General features: G+C 39.1%; 1 protein-coding gene across 4 annotated transcripts in view; it reads right to left on the bottom strand.

Moving 5' to 3' along the window:
• Positions 1-20,426, bottom strand: part of mvb12ba (multivesicular body subunit 12Ba) — a 176,062-nt gene that overhangs the window by 31,141 nt on the left and 124,495 nt on the right. For all 4 annotated transcript variants that reach the window (XM_048559146.2, XM_048559144.2, XM_048559145.2 and 1 more), the window contains 2 exons: positions 16,301-16,356; positions 13,554-13,613 (listed from right to left, as the gene is read on the bottom strand). In XM_048559146.2, coding sequence (XP_048415103.2) covers positions 13,554-13,613; positions 16,301-16,356 — 116 coding nt within the window. The remainder of the gene's footprint in view (positions 1-13,553; positions 13,614-16,300; positions 16,357-20,426) is intronic.

Genomic DNA, 20,426 nt, shown 5'->3' with positions numbered 1-20,426 from the left:
AGCCCAGAATTTTCTAATTCCTACTCATATAAAAGATGTGTCCAATACCAACAGCATATTCCAAGTACTTAATACCCGAAACGTCAGCTTTTGTGCTCCTGAGATGCTGCTGGGCCTGCTGTGTTCATCCAGCCTCACATTTTATTATCTTGGATTCTCCAGCATCTGCAGTTCCCATTATCACTACTTAATACTACCCATTGTTTCTCATTATTACTTTTGGAAATGCAAGGCTAAGCCTATGGTAAGTGACTCAGTGCAGCATAATGTTCCGCATCAGAGAATCTGGGCCAATATTTCAACACTAACCTCTGCTTTTGGTCCTTTACCAATTTCGTATCTGTGCTACACTGTGCTTTCATCCATTGGCTTCAATTTTGCTAAGCCTACTACGTGGTACTATATCAAATGCTTTTACGAAGTCCGTTGAAGCATTGACCATACAACCCTCATCAACTCTCTTAGTTACTTCAAATAACTCAATCACATTAGTCACATACAATGCAGCTTTAACAAATCCATGCTGACGTTCAAACATTCCTCTGTTGATAATTACTTCTTTAATTGCTTCCAACTAAAAATTGCAAGGCCAGAGTCTTTAGTACCCACAACAAACTTAATCCCCTAGTTTCCAGGGAGAGGTTCAGAGCTGGAAACTGAGGCAAATGCAATCTGTTTGCAACCTCAGTGTCACATTTGACCCCAAGTTGAATTCCTAAGCACATATTCAAGCCATCAGACTGCTTATTTCTAACACCTCAAAATCATCCAGCAACATTCTTGCATCACCTCATCTGTTGTTTCACCAGTCCCGATTATTCCACATACTATTCCAGGGTACCCTCTGTAAATGCAAGGTCATTCAAAATTCTGCACTCTTTGTCCCAACTTGCATGAAGTCCCATTCATTCAACACTTGTTTGTTTGGTAAATTATACTGGCTCTTGTCCAACAACACCTCAATTTTAAATTTCTCATCTTGGTTTCCATAGCCTCCCAGTGTCACCCTTCCTTACCTCTTTAACCTACCTCAGTCTCAATCCTCCAATATATCAGTGCTCCTCTAATCCTGACTTCTTGAGCAGCCTAGATTTAATTGGGACATCATTGATAGTTATACCTTCTGCTGCCAAGGACTTGGGTTTAGAAATCCCTTCTGTACACTTTTCCACTTTCCTGCTTTCTTCCTTCTCCTTCATCCTTTAAGATGCTCCTTAATGCCAACTTTTTTGACAAGAAGCAGCTCTCTACTCTGAACTTCATAGGCCAAATGGATGCCAGATGAACGCAAAAGCTCCTTCAAATATGTCCTTAACCCATGAGAATCTCTAACAGATGACTGCTCAGTTTAGAGACGAAGCATCTACAAAGAAAATCGATCATTTTGAGTGCTTTTGACAGGCACAGATGGAGACTAAGTGAAAACAGTGGAAGGACTGCGAAAACCCATAAATCCCACCCAGCTACTTCAGCAAGGGTCACCTGTCCCATCTTTGGTAGGGTCTCAGGATTCAGTATTGGACTATATAGCCACCTGAGGACTCACAATACTGCAATGGAAGAAAGTCGATCCTGAGGTATTGCACAAGGACAGAAGGAGGACTTCTTTGACCAAGCTTTTGATCACCTGGTATGCCCTGTGGCTTGGAATCAAATCTATGTTTCCGTGAAGCTCCATGGACATTTTTCTTAAATTAGAGGCACAACATAAATGCAAATGTTCTGCATTCATTTATTAGCTAACAATTTTCATTATGCCAATTTATTTTAGCTTGAATTATTGTCTTTCAAAATTTCCCGACGAGTGATGTTAGACAGACTGGTTTGTACTTGCTGAGTTTACCTTACTCCACGTTTTATTTAAATAAAGCTGGGATGCAACATTTGAAATTCTTTGGCATCAAACCCATTCTAAGGATTGGAAAAATTGAGGCCAGAGTTTCCAAAGTTTAAATCCTCACAAACTTCACTAACGTAGGATGGTTCCATTCAAACGAGATTACTTCCTTTAAGGCATGTGAAATTTTTCAGTACATCCCCACCTTCGTCTATTTTTATTCTATTCTACGTTGCTACTGCCCTCTTCTGTATCAAGACATTGACAACGTTGATGCAAAGTAAACATTTAGTGTCTCAGCCATTTCTGTTCCCTTCATTGGAAGTGCCCCCTTTCAGCCTCCAACAAACAAAATCCCTTCCTTTTTTTGACTTCTGTTCATAAAAATATTTCTCAGTTTCCTTCTATGGTAGTAGCTAATCTCATCTGATAAGATCTCCTTGTCTCCTTAAAATAGTCAAAGATGGTGTTCATAAGGACCAATTATTTGAAATTAATAGGTTAGGGAGTACTGGTATCACATTTACAAATTATACAAGGACACAGTTATTCAGGGCAGGTTAAATTTAGGAGTTGGTCATTACATTTAAACGAATGAGGGAGGGTATTTGGCTCAATACAGTTAATATATCCAAAACAATGCAAGGCTGCATCCACTAACTTCTTAAATAATTCCAATTTTGTGCTTTCATAATTCTATCCTGAAGTCTTTTCCATATGTCAATCACGCTGTGCACAAATCAGTCTTAAATTTAACTCTTACTTGTTTGCATTACTTCGTCCTACATTTGCAATTTAAAGTACGCGTTCATCTCTCCGACATCTGCATTCAAAACTGAAAAGCTCATGGTTCCCAACTTTCCCCCTTCATCACAGCATCTAACACAAGTGATCAGTCTCATAACCATCTACCTGTACTTCCAATTACATGTTCAATGGAGCTGCTGACGTTTTCTCTCTCATTGGAAAGAGAAGCAAATAGAAGCAAAATATGCTCAACAAAATTTGGAAAAAGAATCCAGGGACAAGGTAAAAGTAGGATGTCTAAAGACATAATCGAAGAGAATCGAAGACAACTTGAAAGAGAAGTTACTGCCTTGCTCTGATCCATTGAGCAACTGTATTTCAATATGCTTAACCTTAACACCGTGCACCACTTTGTTTTATTGTATTATTCACTTCAACCAAACATTAACAATTCTGGTCGTATCAGCTTTGAGGCCAAGATGTTTACAACTGACTTTTAGTTATCATTCCTGAAGGTTGGGGAAGGAAAGCATCTTCCAAATATTACTCGCTATGCAAATACCCAGAAGATTAATCAAATCTTTTCATAAGAGAATCTAAGTCAAGTAAACATGGATTAAAGGAGGAAGTAGTCCTGAAGTCAATTTGTGTAAATTCTACTTCAATGGCTCTCCATTCTTGGAAGATGTCTGGCAACTAACTAAAAACTGAAAGAACTGCAGATGCTGTAAATCAGGAGCAAAGACAGAAGTTGCTGGAAAAGCTCAGCAAGTCTGGCAGCGTCTGTAAAGAAAAATAATCAAAGTTAACCTTTCAGGTCCACTGGCCCTTCCTTCGTCAGAACAGTCCTGAGGAAGAGTCAGTGGACCCAAAATGTTAACTGTGATTTTCTTCTTCATAGAGGCTGCCAGATCTGCTGAGCTTTTCTAGCATCTTCTATTTTTGTTTCTGGCAACTAACTCCCTTCCATCATAAGAAGACAGAGTTTAAAAAGAATAATCCTAAAATCATAAAGTCTGGGATTTTCAAACTTTCTGCTAGAAATCCCTAGACAGAATGGGTAAAGCAGGAGCCATGGAATTATTTGTGACACATCATGGATAACACTAAAACAAAAGACAAAGGAATAAAGTCAATTGCTCTATTTTCTGAGGAAGGGTCACCGGACACAAAACGTTAACTCTGTTTTTTTTCCCCCTTCACAGATGCTGCTAGATCTGATTAGCTTTCCCAGCAATTTGTTTTGTTTCATGATTTACAGTATCTGCAGTTCTTTCATTTTGTTTTCCCAAATCTATTTTCTTTGGATTTATGTTTAAAAATTGAATGACAGGTCGTTTTATGATCAAATGATAAAACAGAGTCATGATTACAGCAAAGTACAACAAAGTCTTTTGACAATCTACTAAAGGCTTCCAAAGCATTCTGAAAAAAATTTTTTTCCTTGTTCTGCCATGGAAATATAAGGGGAGGCAATGGCCTAGTGGTATTATTGCTAGGCTATTAATCCAGAGGCTCGGGTAATGTTCTGGGGACCCGGGTTCTAATCCCACCATGGCAGATGATGGAATTTGAATTCAATAAACATCCGGAGTTAAGAATCTAATGATGACCGTGAATCCACTGCGAACTGTCAGAAAAACCCACCCGGTTCACTCATGTCCTTTCGGGAAGGAAGCTGCCATTCTTACCTGGTCTGGCTGACATGTGACTCCAGACCTACCGCTATGTGGCTGATTCTTAACTGCCCTCGCGATAATTAGGGATGGGCTATAAATGCTGCCTAACCAGCGATGCCCTCATCCCGTGAATTTAAAACAAAATTCTCCCAATGGAAATCAAGATTGCAAAGTGCAAAGTGCAGTCTGTTGCCTGGAGCAAGATGTATTTGTTTTTTTTAAAAAATGCCTTCTCAATGCAAAAGAAATGATTAGACAACTTATAATCAAATTTACTATAGATTTTAGAAAACAACATTCCAAACCTAAAGGAATGTGACTTTCAAAGAAGTTTGTTTTTTATACTGTGAGGCATATAGAAAGATGGCTGTGAACCACAACGCATTCCTAAGTGTCAACCGAGTTACTGGAGAAAAGACCTCACTTTTTAATAAAAAAAAGTCAAACCTTTCTTTTCTTAGCCAAAAATGCAGCTTAAAATGCCAATATGCCTAGAGAAAAGAAGAAAGGAAACCAACAGTTTTGTAGCTTCAACAAACAGCCTTTGTAGTGTCATGTATGTCCATGAAATTCTTCACAGTCAGACTTCGAGATGAATGGACTATTAAAATGGTGGAACATTTTTTCCATTCACTTGTCAGACATAAGCATTGCTGGCTGGCCAGCATTTACTGCCTGTCCCTGACTGCCCTTTACCAGGTGGCAGTGAGGTGCCTTCTTGACCCATTGCAGAACAAATGCCGTGCGTTGACCCACAACTCCGTGAGGGAGGGAACTCTAGGATTTTGACCCAACGACCCTGAAGAAACGGAAATACATGGAAATAGTCTCTCACGGGTTTGGAAGTTTCTGTCTAACGTTAATGAACTTCTGCAGTGCATCTAGCAGTGAGTACACACTACTGCCACTGAACATTGGTGCTGGAAGGAGTGGATGTGGTGCCAATCAAGCCGGCTGACCTTTCCTGAATAATGTCAAGCTTCTTGACTATTGTTCGAGCTGAACCCATCCAGGCAAGTAGGGAGTATTCAATCACACTCTCAACTTCTACCTTGTAGCAGTGGACAGGCTTTGGGGAGTCAGGAGGTGAGTTACTCATTTCTGTATTCCTAGCCTCCTGCAGCCACTGTGTTTGTGTGGCGAGCTCCGTTGAGTTTCTGGTCAATGATAATCCCAAGGATGTTGATAGTTGGGGATTCAGTGGTGATAACATCAGTGAATGTCAAAAGAGTGGGTAGCTAGATTGTTTCTTATTGGATGGCCATTCCATGGTACTTGTGTAGTGCAAATGTTAATTATGACTTGTCAGCCCAAGCCTGGACATTGTTCAGATCTTGTTGCATTTGAACACAGATTGCTTCAGTATCTAAACAGCCATGAATGGTGCCGAAACATTGCACAATCATCAGCGAACATACCCACTACTGATCTTAGCCAAAGATGAGTGGATATAGGACACTGCCTGAAGAACCCACAGAATATGAGATAGCACAGCACAGGAACGTGTCCTTTGACCCACAAATGTTATACTGAACATGATGCCAAATTAGCCTAATATCTTCTGTCTGTCCTTAGTCCATATCCCTCCATTTCTTGCATATTCACGTGCTATCAAGAAGTTTCTCAAACACTCCTAATGTATCTGCCTCCATCACTACCCGCACCACCCCCTCCACCACCACCACTACCCAGCGGCAGCATATTCCAAACACCCACTACTCTCCGGATAAAAAAACTTGCTCCTCATATCTCCTTTGAGCTTCCCCCCTGACTGTAAATGCATGCCCCCAGAGTAAAAGAGTGGCTCAGTGGTTAGCCCTGCAGCCTCACAGCACCAGGGACCCAGGCTTGATTCCAACCTCGGGTGGCTGTCTGTGTGGAGTTTGCACATTCTCCCTGTGTCTGCGTGGGTTTCCTCCGGGTGCTCCAGTTTCCTCCCACAGTCCAAAGATGTGCAGGCTAGGTGGATTGGCCATGCTAAATTGCCCGTAGTGTTCAGGGGTGTGTAGATTAGGGGATGAGTCTGGGTGGGATGCTCCTTGGTTCAGTGAGGACTTGTCGGGCCAAGGAGCCTGCTTCCACACTGTAGGGATTCTATGATGATGATCAGACATTCCAATTCTGGGAAAAAAAGATTCTGACTGTTAACCGTAACTGTGCATCACAATTTTATAGACTTCTATCAAGTCTCCCCTCAGCCTCTGTTGCTCTTTTTAGCTAGCTCTTCCTTTAATCAAGGCAGTATCCTAGTGAACCTGTTCTGCACCCTTTCCAATGCCACCACATCCTTTCTGTAGTGTAGCAACCAGAATTGAAAGCAATTTTTTTCAGTACACCCTAAATAAAGTCTAATAAAGCTGCAAATGACCTCTTGATTCTCATACTCAATTGCCCGACCAATGAAGGCAAGTATGCCGTAGACCACCATTACTACACCTTCCTTACCTCCACTTCAGGGAGCTATAGAGATCCCTCTGCCTTTAACTGTATACCCTTCCTTAACATTTGATCTCCTGAAGTACAGCACCTCACACTTGCCCGGATTAAACTCCATCTGCCATTTCTCTGTAACTGATCCATCTCCCACTGTATGCTTTGACAAACTTCTACACTATACACAATTCCACTTTGTGTTGTCTGCAACCTTACTACCTACCCATCTAAGTCACACACACACACACACACACACACACACACACACACACACACGCACACGCAGTAGTCCAGTACGGAACTCTGCATTCTATGGGCAAGTTAATTCTGAATCCAAGCGACCAAGTCACTGTGCCGTCCACCATTTTAGTATTCTGGATGAGCCTACCATGATGGACCTTGTCAAAAGCCTTACTAAGATCCATGTAGACAACATTCATCGATCTAATCTCACTCATCATCTTTGTCACCTCCTTGGACAATTCAATTAAATCTCACACAAAATCATGATGACGGTCCCTAATTAAACCATTCTCTTCCAAATGCACATAAATCCTACTCCTATCCCAAGGAATGTTCTCAATAAACTCCCAACTACTGATGAGAGACTCTGATTTTTAGTTTCCTGATTATCTCTATTTCCCTTCTTGAAGGGGAACAACATTAGCTATTTGCCAGTCCTCTAGGTCCTCTCCACGGCCAGCGAGGACATAAAGATCTTAGTCAAAGCCCCGGTAATCTCCCCTATCTCAATAGCCTGGAGTAGATCCATCATATTGAGGACTTATCCATCTTAATGTTTTCAAGGGAACCAATATGATTCCTTCCTGCAGAGATATCCTGGGGCTGAGATGACTGACCACCAACAACCACAACCATCTTCCAGGTATGACTCCAACCAGCAAGAGTTTGCCCCCCTTACTCCTACCAATTCCAGTTTGCCAAGGTTCCTTGATGCTAGACTTAGTCAAATGTGAATTTGGTGTCAAGGGCTGTCACTCTCACCTTACTTCTAGCATTCGGCTCTATTGCCCATGTTTCAACCAAGGCTGCAAAGAGTTTGGGAGCTGAGTGGTCCTGGCAGATCCCCAACTGGGCATCACTGAACAGGCTTTAGATAAACGGGTGCTGCTTGATAACACTTCTGCTGGCATCTTTAATCACTTTAATGATGACTGAGAGGGTTGTCATTAGCCAGGTTGGATTTGTCCTGCTTTGTGTGTACAGGACATACCTGGGCAACTTTCCACATTGTCAGGTACACGCCAGCATTGTGATACTAAGGGAAGAGCTTAGCAAGGGGCGCGGCAAGTTCTAGAGCACATATCTTCTGTTAAATTATTGGAATATTATCAGGGCTTATAGCCTGTGCAGTATCCAGTGCCTCCAACTAATTTTTGATGTCATGTTCAGTGAATCAAATTGGCTGAAAACCTGTATCTGTGATGCTGGGGGCCACAGGATGATGTCAAGATAGATCATCCACAGGCAGAAGTTTATGATTGCTGCAAATACTTTAGCCATTTATTTTATAGCCTCTTAACATCGATAAGGATGGAAATATTTGTACAGCGTCCTCCTCCAAAAAGTTGCTTAACTGTCCAGCACTATTCATGACTGGATGTGGCAGGACTGTAGAGCTTAGATCTGCTCTTTTGATTGTGGGATAGCTCTGTCCATCACTTGCTGCTTGGCATCTTCACAATTGGCAATTCATTTTCAGGTTTGCTGGTGCTGCCAGAGAGCCTGCCAGAGCATTCGGCGTCGAACCAGTGTTTATCCACGGGTTTGACAGTAATGGCTGAGTGACAGATTTTCTGGGCCATGAGTTTGCAGATTGTGCTCAAGTGCAATGCTGCTGATCGTCCACAGTGCCTCCTGGATGCTCAGTCAAGTTGCATGATCTGTTCAAATTCTGTCCCATTTATCACGGTGACAGCACCACATAACATGACAGAGAATATTGTCAAAGTAAAGGCAGGACTTAGTCATCAGAAGGACTATGCAGTAAATGAAATGTACGGTAAATGGCAAAGCCCTGGGGAAAATGATGCAGAGAGAGATCTGGGTGTTCAGGTCCATTGTACAACGAAGGTGGCAATACAGGCGAATAGAGTGGTCAAGAATGCATACGGCATGCTTTCATTCATTGCACGGGCGATTGAGTACAAGAGTTGGCAGGTCATGTTGCAGTTGTATAAGTCTTTGGTTCGGCCACATTTGGAGTACTGCGTACAGTTCAGGTCGCCACATTACCAAAAGGATGTGGATGCTTTGGAGAGGGTGCAGAGGAGGTTCACCAGGATGTTGCCTGGTATGGAGGGTGCTAGCTATGAAGAGAGGTTGAGTAGATAAGGATTATTTACATTAGAAAGTCAGAGGTTGAGGGGGGACCTGATTGAGGTCTACAAAATCATGACGGGTATAGACAGGGTGGATAGCAAGAAGCTTTTTCCCAGAATGGGGGACTCAATCACTGGCGGTCACGATTTCCAGGTGAGAGGGGAAAAGTCTCAGGGAGATATGCATGGAAAATTCTTTACAAGGAGGGTGGTGTGTGCCTGGAACGCGTTGCCAGCGGAGGTGATAGAGGTGGGCACAATTGCATCATTTAAGATGTATCTCGACAGATACATGAACAGGCAGGGAGTAGAGGGATACAGATCCTCGGAAAATAGGTGACAGGTTTAGATAGAGGATTATGGATTGGTGCAGGCTTGTAGGGCCGAAGGGCCTGTTCCTGTGCTGTAATTTTCTTTTCTCTTTTGGTCATTCTTACTAATACTGTGATGGACAGATGCATCTACAGCCAGCAGACTGTCAGGTACGTCAGTGAATGTCATGACTGTTAGTGAGGTCAATTACGTCTTTCGCCCTTATTGGCTCCCTCACCATCTGCTGCAGAACCAGTCTAGCAGCCATGTGCTTTAGGACCTAAGCCAGCTCTATTACTCGTAATGCTACCAAGCCACCCTATGTGGCAGATACTGAAATCCTCTACCCAGAGCATATTTTGCCACCCTCAGCGGTTCCTCCAAGTATTGTACTACATGGAGGAGTACTGAGTCATCAGCTAAAGAGGACAGTTCATGGCAAAGAGCAGGAGGTTTACTTGACCACATTTAATCTGAAGCCACAAGCCTTCATGGACTCCAGAGTCAATGAAGAGGAATCCTTCCTGATGGTGTAGCATTGTACCAGCAACTCTGTTGGCTCTGTCCTATGGGTGGGACATATCCAGGGATGGTGTTGGCTGGGACACAATCACACTCATGGAATCATATCTCGCAGACAATGTTAGGTTCTGGATGTAAGTCTGCTCGCTGAGCTGGACGGTTCGTTTTCAGACGTTTTGTCACCATTCTAGGTAACATCATCAGTGAGCCTCCAGTGGAACGCTGGTGTTATGTTCCGCTTTCTATTTATGTGTTTAGGTTCCCTTACTCATATCCAGAACCTCAACCTGAGCTACAAATCTTCTCAACACTCACAATGTTAGGTTGTTCCTTGACTAATCTGCTAGACAGCTTTCCCAATTTTGGCACTATTCCCCCAGAGGTTAGCTAGGAAGACTTTGCAGTATCAATAAGGCTGTTTCTGCTGTTGTCTTTTCTGGTGCCTAAGTCAATGCCAAGCAGTCTTTGGGACTTTGTAACAAATGAAACAAGAGAGTAGCATTGTTGTGGGTCTGGAGTCACATGTAGGCCAGATCAGGTCAGGACGGTACCTTTCCTTCCCTGAAGGAATAGTCAGCCACATGGGTTTTTCTGGAAGTCGACAACAGTTTCATGGTCATCAGTACATTTTTCATTCCAGATATCCTTTTTTTTAAATTCAAGTTCCACCATCTGCTGTGGTAGGATTTGAATCAAGGTCCCAAGAACATTAGCTGAGTTTCTAGATTAATAGTCCAATGACAATACCACTGGGCCAGCATCCCCCCAATTAATTAAAAATAAAATCTTTCACAAAAGCAATGAGATAAATGATCAAATGTTCTACTTAATGGTACTAATCAAATGACAGACATTTCTTAGAATATCCAGAACACTAATGCGAAATGAGCTGAAAGATTTTTTTTGCATCTGTCTTTAAGGTAGATGGAGCCTTAACTTAACCTCTCATCTCAAAGACACTTTCTCAGTTCTGCACTGTATTAGCTTAGGTTATATGAGTAAGTGTCTGGAATGGGTCTGACACAACTGCGCTAACAGTAAACTAAGCAAGACCTAATCAACAACACCAGCCAGCAAACAGCATCCTTTTGTTGAAAATACAATTCTGCAGAATTGTTCTGAAGCAAAGGAATGTCAGGTGGGATTCTTCAGGTATTGCAATAACGTCCCCTACTTTTAAAGGTTGATTTTTGCTCATTCAATAAATGTGACTATGCTGAAGGCTGAATTGTTTACACAGCTGCTTGTCAATCATGAACGACATTCATAATTAAGACATAATGACACGGCACGCCAGGGGAGCTGGAGCTTCTATCAAGTAGTTGTAAAAATAGGCATCAGTTTTCCTCGAAGGGACTGGCATATCTCAACCAAAAATGATCATAAAGCTTTAGTGTCTCCAGATTTATTTACCATCATCTCAGCCTCCTTAGGATCCATTTGTATGCAATGTGCATAAATTTGGTTAAAATTGTCCATAAATTGAACAACTGTAGAATAATCTTGCTAATTTTTAAACCATTTACCCTTTTCTGTTCATAATCGACATATACATTTTACTGCAGTCCCATTGTCTTGTCATCTTCAACTTAAGTGAGGTACTGTCAGTCGTCTGCTGGTATTAACAGCATTCTTTAACGAATTGAAATATATGAACGATATTTCCTTAAAACCCAAAGACTCCTCAAACAAAAAAACTTGTGTTTGCTTCTGCAGAGGTTTAGAAATGTTCATTCTACCCTCACTCTCAAATGATGTACATCTTTGAATGGTAGACGTGAAATCTGGGCTTTAGCATTGAGCTTCCATTCGTAAAGATGACAGGGCTAGTGATCTCATTTAATATGAAATCTGGTCAAGATTGAATAATTTCCTTGTTTGAAACATAAGAATCAAAACAGACTACATGTGGGATATCACTCAAATGCTTCAGCACAAAGTTTAGGTACCATGCTTGCTTCAGAGGCAAGACCATCAATTTAAACATCTCTTGCTAAATTTCATTTGTGTCGATCCACAGGAATTAATCTTAAGTCAGAAGTAGAAGAACTTAATTTTTTTCCATTACGAAGGAAAGAACTTGCATTTACCTAGTTACTTTCATTACTTTAATGGCATTGTAAGAATTTCACAACCAGTTAAGTCCTCTTGTTGTAATGTGAGAAATGCTGGCAGCCATTTATTGAACTGTAGAAACAAAACAGAAATTTCTGGGAAAACTCAGCAGGTCTGGCTGTATCTCTGGAGACAAAGCATTGACCAGTGGCCCTTCTTCAGAATTGGAATAGTTTGGTATTAAACTGTGGGGTCTAACAAGCAGCATTGAGATTGTTAATGTGAATGAACAAATTTTAACTTTCATCAGGTTGTTACGCCCGGGGCCTTTAATGGACTAAGTTTGTTTTAAAAGAACAACAAATACTGCCCTAAAATGGAAGCCATGATCACCTTATCATGACTGAGGCAATTCCAGGAGACTCTTTTAAACTAAATGAAACTGTTGGCATTGAAATTACAATTGTATCTAAAGATGTTGAAACCAGGCAACTATTTCTGAACAAGCCTTCAATTCTAGGGATTGAGTGTATCATAGTAACAACACAGCAAATCTTGCTTTCGCTCAGAGATTACAAAAGTTTCAGTGACCTAAGTATTTTGCCCTCAAGACATAACATTGCTCGGGCAGTGTATCCTCAATCTCTACTTAAATTATTTCCTGAAATATGAAGAGCTTCAGATAAAAGTGGGATCAGAAAGTTTTAAGTTTGAAATACTTCAAGGTGACTGTCTTCCCGTGAAAAAGAAAAATCAGCCATTTTACTCATGTATAATAAATGCATTACAACCTAACTCGTGACTCAAAGGCAAGATTCCTACAGTTTAATACTTAGCTATTTTAGTTCCCTACGTTACAACAATGTCGAAAATCACAACAATGTCTAAAATTTAAGAGGACCTAACTGGTTGTGAAGTTCTTGGGATGTCACAAAGTTAAGAAAGTAACAAGATAAACACAAGTTTTTTTCCTTCATAATGAAGAAAATGAGGTTCTTTGAACTTCTAATTTAAGATTAACTCCCATAGATCTGCAGAGATTAAATTTGGCAAGAGCTTTTTTTCAACTGATGGTCTTGCTCCTGAAGCAAAGGTAACTAAAATGTATTCTAACCCAATAATAGGACCCAAAAACAGAATTTATTAGCTAAAATATAGTACTAGTTATTCTTACAATATAAATGTTCTGGAAAAGGTACTACTCCACAAGACTGGAGGGCAGAAACATGAAATTGTGTGAATGGAGATAGCACGGTGTGAAGCTGGATGAACACAGCAGGCCAAGCAGCATCAGGGGAGCAGGAAAGTTTGACATTTCGGTTCGGGACCCTTGTGTGAATGGAATTCAGTTAATTATGACTAACAAATGCAAATAAAAAGAACTGGTATGGAAGAAGGTCAACATATAACAGATTGGATGAACACTTCAACACTTGCCTGGTTCAATTCAATGTCCAAAAAGAGGGAGTGCGATGAACATGGAAGAGATGGGAAAGCAGCTGCAGCGTGGAGTTAAGATTCTAACACTTCAACCAAGTGATTTACTCCCGGCTGGTTGGTATCTTATTCAATTATGTGTGAAGATTATTTATGCTTTCAGATGATGATTGACAAATAAATACTTACTTCTCTTTCTATTTCGGCCAACGATTTGATTGTTATGCCCATTAAATCAACTGGTTGCACCTGAAATCAAATTCAAAAATCAAAATGGAGATGTTAATAAAAACAAATCTAAGATAACTTTGAAGAGCACAACATTATACATAACATTAATCTTGATAAATCACCGCTATCAAACAAGGGTTATTTGACAGACTAAAACCTATGATCATAACTAATTGTTTTATGCATGGTTGCATATGTTCGGATTATTTCATGACAATAAGCGCCTTTTATTGTACTTTGTTTGCAATGTCTTATTTATTTGGCTCATCGTTAAATGCTAATCTAAGATTTTACTGTATAACTAAGTTGAATTAGATACTTTTTGATGAATTTATTGTATTCCACTCAGTAACATCTATATTACATCTGGTGAGTACATGAGATATGCAGAAGCATCCCAAAATGCCTCACAGAGGAATAAGAAAATGCCCAAACACTTTCAAAAGCTTCAAGAATTGAACAGAAACTAGGTAAAGAGGTGGATTTTGAGAAAACTTAAAGAGATATAGAGAAGACGTTTGATGAGGGAGTACAAAAGCATAGTGCTGAAACAGCTCAATCCGTAGGTGCAGCTCGTTTGAAAACATGGAAGGTGGTGGTGCTGTGCATAAGATCAGATTCAGAGAACTGGAAGGTATGAGAGATTGAGATGTTGGAGAAAAGTGCAGAGATATTTGTGGTGAGCATTTGGAAGGATCTGATTTCAGAGTTAAGATTCTAAATTTTCTGTTTTGGGAGATGAGAGCTCAGCAAGGATTGGGAAGAAGGATAGGTAAGTCAAGTTTGGACAACAGGCATTTGGAGGAGTTGGAGATGGATAGTTGGTATTTCAAAGGCCGGTGAACAAAAGGTTAAATACATTTGAGTTGGCATATGACAGAAGTCTGGATAAGAGTTTTCTGCAGCAGTAGATAAAGAATTGCTGCAAAGCAGGTTCACTAGCAGACGATGCTGCATAAGATGCAAATAAATGGTCTCCATGGCCAAGACAAGAATTTTTTAAAATGTGTTCTTGGGATCAGGGATCACTTGCAAGGCCAAAATTTGTCACTCATTCCATTTGTTTTTGAGAAGGTGGTAGTTAATTGCCTTCTTGAATCATGTGTTGCCCACATGGACTGGTTTTTTTTAAAAGGAGAAAGTTCCAGGATTGTGACCAGGATGTTAAGAATGGTCAATGCCTGGTTCAATTAAATGTCCAAAAAGAGGGAGTGCGATGAACATGGAAGAGATGGGAAAGCAGCTGCAGCGTGGAGAAGGGGAAGATGGAAGAACATCATCTTCGGCACGATATAGCACAGCCAATGCAACAAACCAAGCAGGACTTAATTGATACCCGGTTCCAATACAGCTTGGGGCAGTGCTTACTCATTAGCTGAGAGTAGGTTGTTGAAAAGCAAGTTGTTGCCAGGAGCAAAAGTAGCTTTTCTTCATTGCATCTTTGCTTTTGCTATTGTTGAATAAAATTGCACATTTTCAACTGCTTGAAGGCTTTTCAGTATGTGATGTTCCCCCACTGAATAATGCAAAGTTGTTGGGTTACTTTGGGCATTAAGGAAACAGTGGCATACTGTTAGACTAGGTTCGAGGACAGAATAATACTAAGGGCGGTTAAACTGTGCAACTTGGTTCTTATAGCTACAGATATAATGGCTGTCAATTAATCAGGTGATGTGAAAATATCAAAACGCTTCACAAATCATCTGCCTTCAGAAATGTTTCCTTCTAGTTTGATTCCCACATATGCACTGTGAAGGGCAGCTCCTAGCTGGCACAGCATGATCTGGTACACTGCTAGGGCTTTACAAACGGCGCCAGCAGTAGGAATTTCCTAAGGGCCTGGAAGTTGTCAGCACTTGCACCATTGCAGGAGGAAACATAGGGCAAGCAGGCACCAAGGAGGAGTTGTGCATAGCTAATGAAGAGAGCTGCAAATTGTGAGAGAACTCACTAAGGTTCACAACAGAAATCTTCCAGGAAACCTGACAAAATTGAGACAGCTGCTTTCTGGTAAAAATTAAGCTCTTAGATTAAAATAATGCAAAAGAAATCAGATGGCTTCTACATAGAGAGATACTGAAATACTAAAAAACTGGAAAGTTCCTCAACACTGTCTCATGCCATCACCAAACTTAATTCCAAGTGTTGTTTGAATCTTCCTCACTGTTCATATCATGTCTTACAGTTTAATTTTGTTAATACATTTTAACCAAAATTTGCTACTGCGGCAGCAAGCTAAGATTCAGCTACTACTTCATTCAGATGTAGTAAACACACTTGAACGTTTCCCAACAAGATTTAGGGAGCACCATGGAATGAGACACTGGACACCAGCCATGTTATGCACAAAGTCACAAACATATCTAAAATGATAAAGTTAAACCAGTCAAAAATATTATTTATTAAAAATTAAAACGTTGTGTTTTGTTGCCTCTTAGGTGTATCAGTAAAATAATGAATCCCAACCTTTGCTCGAAGTGCAGTATTGGCACCAATATGGCTTCCCCACTATATGGGGCACACATTTTCCGCATCAACCAAAGCTATTCCTTTTCTTGTATCTTCAGCATTTTTCAAAATTTTCATGATAGCACAGCACATATTTGCAACTGGCTTTTAATAATTAGTGAAAATTAAAACCTAAGTTTGTAATTTGTCTTAGCTTAGAAAAAGTAAGAGATTTAGTTACAGTGACATACACTTACCATTTCAATGGTACTGGAGAATTTTTCTGAAATAGTGAAAGGCACACCGTCCATTGCTGAAATAGACACAAATAGATAGTTAGATCTTAATGGTGCTTGATTAAGGTCTTACATTAGAGACTGACCAGGTGCAGTCATAGTCTGTCATGAATGAATTTATGAATACAAAAAATCTCTAATTTAAGTTAGCTCAGCTACCAGATAGTTCATCAAAACATACATCCGGTGGAAATATCCACCACACCAGCCAACTAAATTGTATTAATACAAATCTTCATTGATAAAGAGCAGATATAAACATTTTAAAATTTGGCTGGAAAGCATTTCAATATTGGGTTGACTTGGGAATAAAAAGCTCTTTTTGGAAAAAAAAAAGTCCAATTCAATTAACTGTTCTCAAATATGGGCTATTTGCAGAGAAGCAACTGGGTCTGGAGGTGCAGCTCATTTAGTAGCCTGATCCATGCACTGTTTAAGTGTTAAAGCTGATGGTGCAACTTTTACAATACTGGAAAATGAACCACCAGATTTCTATGGATTTGCAACTTCTCAGGTCACTCCAAAGTGTAAAAGTAACTATTGTACTGTTAGACTTATAAATTCTACACTGTTTTCAAACAAAAATTCTAGATGTTGCTGTTTGTGCTCTCATTTTTTTCCCAATGAAATCTCCATGAGAGGAAACATGATATGCCAAAACATTTCATATTTGCAACAGAATATTGTTAAATGACAAGAAAAACTATTCGAAAGTGCCATGACCTTGATAGACGGACAACAGTCATAGATCTCAAGTAATACAATTCCTATCAAAATATTAATGACGTTATTGTACAACAATATATTAGGAGACCACCTGCATATGAAGCTTGTCCCTCAAGCACTCATTAGCTAGGAATTTAATACGAGTTATTGGGAAATGGCCAACTATTTAGATGGTCAGCATGAAAGCTGGCATTGATGATTTATAACGGTATTTGGTTTTACCCCAAAAAGATTTTTATGGCGGGGAATTACTGAGATGTCCCAGAATTTTATATTGACTAATAAGGCTGAACTTCAATAACCATCAAAATTCTGATATTATACTTTTCGTTACAGAAATAACACCCTGTGCAAAAGTGTAGGTATGCATGTTCAATCATGAGCCAACATGAAGTAATACACAATTAGCAATGGGTTCAAAAGCAAAGAAACACTGAAAATTTCAAACTGTTTTCTCCTATCCATAAAATTGCTGAATTGAATCAATTATATATTCACATTAATATTCTAAAATAATATACTTAAGCAAAATATTTATCACAATTATATATGATGGCATTGTATTAGTTCTACAATCTACCAATGTTAACATTCGGACTGGCCAATGGTTTGCCCAAAGAGCAAAATTTTTCATTTCTTACAAGTATATTATGAAAAAGAAAATTTTCAATTTAGTAAAAACATGATTAAATCTCACTCAAAATATTTTACTCACTTAAGTCTAACAAGAATAAATTCATACTACCAACTGCACACATTACTTGAAGGTTTCTCAATTTAGTTACAGCAGACATAGGTAACATCTTAACAGTACTAACATAAAATATATTTTGCAAAAAAGATACCTACCCATTTAAAGTAAGCATTAAGTTTCTGAAAAATTCTATCAACATGACAGTGACTGCCATCAACATCAATGCAACATTTAGTCAAGTGTGGCATCAGTGGCATAACTAAAGTTGATGGGAATCACAGAAACAGCCACTAACAGTTAACTTTATACCTTGCACAAAGACAGATGATTTGGTTGTTGGAGGACAATCATCTCAGTCCAGGATATTTTAGTATACATTTTTCAGGGTAGTATCCTAGACCTAACCATCTTCAAGTATTTCATCAATTATCTTCCGTTTAACATATAAAGTTAGAAGTCTGTGCTTGAGATCATTCATAACCCTTTACATACAAGGCAGTCCTTGCCCACATGCAGACAGGCCTGGGCTAATAATTCAACAAACAACATTCATGCCACCCAAGTCCCAGTCAATTATTAACAAGGAGATGATAATTACCTATCTCCGTTCTTTTACAGTTGCTCAATCAAAATCCTGAAATCCCTCCAACCCAAATTAAGTGAGATGAACCTACAGCATTGGATAGTTCAGAAAGGTGGCTCACTACTACTCATTAAGGACAATTAGGGACATGTAACTATCTCATCTTGTCAGTGAAGATCACATTCCAGAACAATTTTTTTAAAATGTTAAACAGTTGAAAATAATCATATCAGCTATTATCTCACTGAACAGCAGAGCAGACTCGATAGAAAAATGGCCTAGTTCTGCTTCCAAGTCTTATGGTCTAAAGATAATTGTCATTTAAACTTAAATATGTTTTTATTTAAAAGAACAGTCCATGGTAGAGAAAAAAGATGCAAACCAGAAATTGGAACAAATTCTGAAACTAGTGGAATTGAGATTATCCCATGGTTAAGAGCAACTTTATATTTAAAGGCAGTAAAAACAAATTGTAAAAATGTAAACAGGACAAGATCTGTGTTTAGAATATTCGAGCTGAGGAGACTACAATGCATATTTGAATAAAGTACCATTATTAGCACCAAATACTACTTAAGTTCAGGATTACATTTTCATTAAAATATATTGCTAGGTAATCAAATGCTCTGTTTTAGTCAATTTTACTGAATATATCAGGCAATAGATTAAAGATGCATTGTAACAGTTATTTAGAGAATTAAGAGATAGTTTGTGATCCAAATAACAAAGTTATATGAACTTATTTTCTGCACGGTACATAACATTAATATCCATGTCACTCCACATAAAAAAATGTAATTAAATGTTGAACTAAAGATGCAAAAAGATGGTGAACCATGGCAGAAGGCTGTAAGAATAAACTAAAAGTTTATAAACTATTGGGACTTATCCAGCTGAATCCTGCATGCACTTGTAATTATTTTAGTAAAGCACTAATACATGGTGCATTACACTTAGTTCATTCACCTAGCACAAAGGATGAAAATAAGGACATGCCACAGGCTCGCCATTTTAATTAGCATTCTACCAAACAAATGAGCTTCAAAAGAGCTGTAATTAAACAGGCTGTAATTAAGTATATGCCCTTTATCATAATGATCATGGTTAAAAATGGCAAGTAGCATGAAACTGTATTATTAATTCTGTAACCTCACACTGAAATGAGTGTACATAGAAATCAGCATGTCAAGGCTGTCAAATTTTAACACCGTCTTTGTTGATTAAAAAAAAATACATCCTGAGATAGTTCAGTGCATTTGATCAACAAATTCAGCAACGTGAACTTATCAAAAATGTACAAAATTCAAGTCGGAAAGAAAATATTTAATAGCTTTTTTTAAAAATCATGAGCATGGCAGAATTCCCAAAGACATTATGGTAGAAAACTTTTTTTTTTAAAAAACATCAGTTCAGAAGCACAGGAAAAGGATGATCACTGTACATTTTTTGTTTAATCTGAAGTTATCTTCCATTCAGATGGCTGGCCTTTCTATGGGCCAGCAGTAAAACTGTCAGTGCAAAACACCATACAAAAATGGTTAAAAAATAATTAGTTTATGAGTAAGAACATTCACGCAGCCAGTTCTTCTGTTCAATGGCCATTGAGGAACTGGGTGGGTATGAGTATCATTCACATTTGCTGCTTTCAAACTTTTAATTATGGGAGTCAATTGTTTCACTTCATTTCACATGGTAGAAATTGTAAGTAGATTATCTTTCCAATTTCAGAAGCCATTGAGAGGTGGTACTGCACAGAATCATCAGAATGATACAAGAAGGGTTAAACTCCAAAGACAGATTGCATAAATTAGTTTGTATTTCATTGAGTTTATAAGGTTGAACAATTACTTACAGCATGGTGCTTACAATGCCATATGATTCTATGAGCTAGATACAGTTTATACCAATACAAAATATCCAGAACAAGAAGGTATAATCTTAAAATGAGAGTTCAGTCATTCAGCGGTGAAACAAAGAGTACTTCTTTATACACAAAAGTTGGTGGTTAGGAAATTCTCTCTTCCAAAAGGCTTTAGATATAGGATTAACTGAAATTTCCAAAACTACATGATCCATTTTCATTG

The sequence above is a fragment of the Stegostoma tigrinum genome, chromosome 29 (assembly GCF_030684315.1).
Source record: "Stegostoma tigrinum isolate sSteTig4 chromosome 29, sSteTig4.hap1, whole genome shotgun sequence".
In the NCBI taxonomy this organism is placed as follows: domain Eukaryota; kingdom Metazoa; phylum Chordata; class Chondrichthyes; order Orectolobiformes; family Stegostomatidae; genus Stegostoma; species Stegostoma tigrinum.
This window is presented reverse-complemented; position numbering and strand designations above follow the sequence as displayed.